We start from the raw sequence: 5001 nt of genomic DNA, 5'->3' as shown, positions 1-5001 counted from the left end.
ATTAATATGAATCTAGGAAATTAACACCTTCCAAACTTACACAAGTACTGTATGTGAATCCTTTATCCGTAATCATCTAGCATAAAAGGATCATTCACAATTTTCGCATTAGACATATTCTAAAGTGTCACTAAATAAAGGACATCACAGGTCAATTTCACAGGTCCATACTTTATTATGAGTCTTGAAATTATTAAATTGCATTTCACGATTGTAATATCCAATCCTTACAATGGGCCATAAATACCTGACCAGCAGGTTTGAGGGGTGTCGAACCCGAGTAGCCACAGTGCTGCAAGTTGGTGCCAGAACTACACAGTTCCATCCACTGTTTAGTGGATGGAGCTGAATACTGAAGTGTTGCTCCCATTCACTTAATGTAAGCAGCAGGGTAGGGCTATCAGTTTTAAAATACCAATATACGCTTTTAGCTTCTAAATCTTGCTATAGTTCTTTTTTCTATCTTCCCATTTAATTTGGTATTTCAATGAACTAATAATTAGAATAAGTGTTAAAATATTTTTCCAGGATTTTGGCAATTCATTCATAATTTTAGTGTCAGACTGGAATAATAGAGGATAGCACAGCATATACTCATATTAAAAGATGCTCCAGAATTGTTATTACATAGAAAATGCAAGTAATGCAAGTAGTTACTAAAACAGACATGTCAGGAGAGGTGACAGGTCCTCTTTACGACCCAGCAGGATATATGCATATAAAGACCCTATAGACTTACACTGCACAAGACTCTAGGGAAATGACAAGGGCCATGTGTAAAATTAGCTACTAAAGTTACTGTAGATAAGATGTGCCCAGTTAGATTGGTTTGAAAGGTAAAAGTGTCTTGGGAGCACATTATTTAAACCAATTATTACATGATGTGACCATTCTGAGTGGTTAAAGGCATGGGATTGATTTAAATAGTTCCCTATTAACCTGTACAATACTGCAATTAATATTCTCAGTTTTGCATACCAAGCCTATAGGGATTTTATTTTTCTTTAGCAGATTTGTATTCAACAATTTTAACTGCAATTTACAGGACCATAAAATACCTTCAATGTAAAATAAAATTAAAGTACAGTGAAATCAATTTGAGAGGAAAATTGGTGTTTTAGGGGGGTGGTCTTCTCAATGCTGGCTAACTTATATAATATATAGTAAAACTGGATCTGTTGTGAGTAAGGGGGTGGTCTTCTCAAATAGGTGGCCTTTTCGAGAGGCGTTATTGTACTGTGTATGTTCAGAAATGTTTGTTACATTAAACCCAACAATCAGATTACAACCTCTAAATAGTAATGAATACTAACACTTTTAAGGGGGTACTCCAGGAGGTAAAAGTTATCCCCTAATACAGGAAAAGAGATTACTATCAGATCGGTCGGGTTCCTACCGCTCGGACTCCCACTGATCACGAGAGTGGGAGCCCAGTATCCCCTGAGGCCCACCTGAAATGATCGGAGCCGCCGGTAGCACATGTGTGCGGCCACTCCATTCATTTCTATGGAAGTTCTGGAGGTAGCTGAGTATCACGCAACTGCATTTGCCAGTGTGCTTTGCCTCTGCAGCATGAAAGAAAAGTACTGCAAACAAAATATATTGAAATTACATTGTGTCATAGATGAAAAAATATCAGAATGCTCAATGTAGGAATTAATGAACGTATATGCATTCATTTTTATGGAGGTGCACTTTTATCTGTCAAAAAACAAACAAACTGTGTTGTGCATAGAGGGGAGCAGATAACAATGCTTCGTTCTTGAGTGGTGTGCTGGGCTTATGTCACAGTACAAAGAAAAACTGGAAATCATGTGTTTACAAAGCACACTATAGCCCACATTTATTTGTATGTTTTTGCTGGCACATTCACCAAGTATTTGATCAGAGCCATTTGTGGCCAGCATGTAAATTTAAAAGTAGAATGAATAAGTGGTCATGGCTTTCTGCTTGGCCAGGATTTAGACATATTTATGTATAAAGTTGTAAGACTCTTCTCTAGACTTGTATTTAAGGATGTGACAGATTGATCAACATCAAATAACATCTTTAGAAATTTGTAGCAAAAAAAAAAATGCTATGTAAGATTGATTTCCCTGTGTGATTAATTGGCACAGGAATGGTCAGCATAAGAACATGATGATATAAATTGGAGGACGGTGTTATGTCATCTAGACAGCTGTAGAAATATGAGGCTAACTGGAGATCACAGGCTAATCTGCTAATGGGCCATGTTAAACAAAGGGAATATTGTTGGAATTCTCATACAATCATTTGATTTGTTGAATTTATTGTTGCATATGCTAAATGCTCTAGGGGTGAGCAAACAATGATCTCAACAACCACCAAACAGAGAAATATTTAGGGATTACTGTTTTATGTAATTGAATGCCTTCTGAATGCAAAAAACATGCAAGGTTCCAGTTCACACTTTTAATGCTGCTAAAGAACCACTGGCTTATCCAGTGAATTGTGTCATTTGAAGCTATAGGCGAATCTGAAAATGTAATTTTTTCATATCATATTATTCACATAGATTTCTCATTGAATCAATCTTTTGTTATCTTTTTAGTTTATTATATCAAATACCTCAGTGTGGATACTTAATGCGTGAACTGTAAGTGAATTGCATATGCAAACAAATATGTGCCATAAGGACTTAAAAAACCTTTTAGTTTATTTCCATACAGGTTAAAAAAGAAACAAAGTTAAGGCTCCAGGGCAAAGGGGCTAAACTGAAAGTACATTTGAAATTAGGATATGACCTATTGACATCCATTGTCACAAATGTGACACAAGTGGAATTGTTTTACGTTACTTAGTTTTCTAAATTAGGCAAGTTAAATTTCAACAAGATAATCTTAGTAAATCTACCCCAGTGTATTTAGCATACACACTCAAGCACATTTGAATGTTCAGAAAACTAACAACATAACATTTTTATAGTGGCTTCTAACCATATTCAATGTGCCTAATTGCAACTAGCTCTTTGTTATATTTTTGTTGTGTTTGATCCAAGAAAAAGTTTATTTAACTTTCTTATGTATCATCATTACATGAATGTGTTACATTTTTTATTCTCCCTTTATGTTTAAGATATCGTTCAGTGATGTCATGAGGAACAAGGCAAGGCTGTCAATTACAGGAAGTGCTGGGGAAAATGGACGTGTTCTAACACCAGAATTTCCAAAAGCAGTGCATGCAGTGAGTCCTGGCATGAGAATGAATGTCAGTGTGACTGATCTCTCGTGATTGATAAGAACCTTTTGAGTGCCTTACACAATGGTCTTTCTTGTGCGTTTATTGTCAACGTGGTGAAAGAGGCATCCAATATCTTGAAGACTTTTTATTTTCTAAACAAGAATTCTATCATCTCTGTGGATTTCATCTTGAATAACAAAATGGATGCTTGGCTGGAAATAAAAAGGGAAACAAAATATACAGCATAGACACAACTCAATTTTCTACACTTATTCAAGATGAAGCTTGACTGACATGCACAGCTAAAATTGGAAGATCTGTTAATTTGACTTAAATCGTTGTACAGGCAACACACCAGTTTCTGAAGCCACCGTTAGTCTCTTGATTCATTTGACTTAAGCACACTTGACATCAACTGCATCAAGATGTGACATTTTATAAGATAAAAAGAGAAAACATGGAAAAAATATTTTTTGGTATTTTCGAAAAAAGGAAACAATGGCTTTTCAATAAATTGCTTCCATTCTGGTTGTATATATATATAGATATATATATATAGAATACTATAAGAGGAACATAAGGGTTACATCACAAGATGCATATTTTAAAAGCCAAATATACATTTGCGGAAGAGAAATGAAGCCTATATAAAACAATGGGGTTGTGTAAGAAAGTACTATTATTATTGATAAAAGCAAATCAGTTCTGTATATTCTAATCTTTAACATTGATGTTACATTCAGAACACTTGATAATGCTCAGTATTGAAAATAAAACTTTTTTGTTTCCTATGATTTTATCTCCAGAACGACCATTTACCATTGGAGTTTGACCAGTTTAATTTCTGTCATGATCATGAGTTAATTTCAGTAATCTCATACAATTTTCAAAAAACATCATAAGGTAATGGGGTAATAGATGAAAAGTTTGATTTGCTGTACTGATGTTAAAAACAATTGACTAATGAAATGTGCCAAACTGATATCACCCCTCCTGGTATTTATTTAAACACCTAGGACCTTCCACCCCACTGGAACCCTTGTGCCTAACATAGAAATAGACAAACCCATTTTATTCTTGATAATATGGTTAATAATGACCCTGGATTGTTATAGTAATCCCATTCAGTGGTGGCACAACACTTCAAACTGACATCAGATTTTTTACTTTCCTGTATAAAACATTGCAACATTTCAAAAATGTGTCTCCAGTGAAATATATAAAGGTTATGTAAAGTTTTCTCCCTATGTCTAAGTGATTTAAGTGGTCACTAACCTTTCAGCAAACATTGCAAAAATCCATAGTACAGTATATTCTAAGAAACTTTGTGATGTAATTTATCAGAAAAGAAAGAGCTTCTTTCTCCACTTATCCGGCTCTTAACTCAGAATTTTCTGCTGAATCCAACTTGAAAGACCAAGTTGGACTGTTAGCTTACTGAAGGATCAGATTACATGCCGCTCATATGGAAAGGGGATAAGGAACTGCTAGAGGAACATACAGGCATTTTTACCTGTTAAGATATATCAAAGTTTAAATCAAGTTCTTCAAGCTCAACATTTATTTTGTTTTGTTTTTTCTTTTAATTTTCCATGTCATTATCTATATTTAAGAAGTCCCTAGGGAACACGGGATCACACCTTTGACAATAGCTGATCAGGATATATCTCTTTCCTCTTCCCTCCATAGTGAACTTTGCACAGGTCACAGAACCTGGGTAAAACACTCTTACATAGAAGTCAATAGTATGTTTTGTTTCTTATGTTGATGTGACTGCTGTAAAACAAATGACTGAACTGC

General features: G+C 34.8%; 1 protein-coding gene across 7 annotated transcripts in view; it reads left to right on the top strand.

Moving 5' to 3' along the window:
- The window catches only part of GRIA2 (glutamate ionotropic receptor AMPA type subunit 2), a 233140-nt gene extending 229148 nt beyond the window's left edge, over positions 1-3992 (top strand). For 4 of the 7 annotated variants that reach the window (XM_044300096.1, XM_044300102.1, XM_044300140.1 and 1 more), the window contains one exon: positions 3097-3992. In XM_044300096.1, coding sequence (XP_044156031.1) covers positions 3097-3252 — 156 coding nt within the window. In that variant the 3' untranslated portion in view covers positions 3253-3992. Of the gene's footprint in view, positions 2618-3096 lie in introns of all 7 variants that reach the window. The other 3 variants (XM_044300116.1, XM_044300109.1, XR_006390560.1) reach the window with 2 other exon arrangements.
- Positions 3993-5001: the final 1009 nt, after the last annotated feature.

Source organism: Bufo gargarizans, chromosome 1 (genome assembly GCF_014858855.1).
Source record: "Bufo gargarizans isolate SCDJY-AF-19 chromosome 1, ASM1485885v1, whole genome shotgun sequence".
Taxonomy (NCBI): Eukaryota; Metazoa; Chordata; class Amphibia; order Anura; family Bufonidae; genus Bufo; species Bufo gargarizans.
Note: the sequence above shows the minus strand (reverse complement) of the source record. Positions and strands in the feature narration are given on the sequence as shown.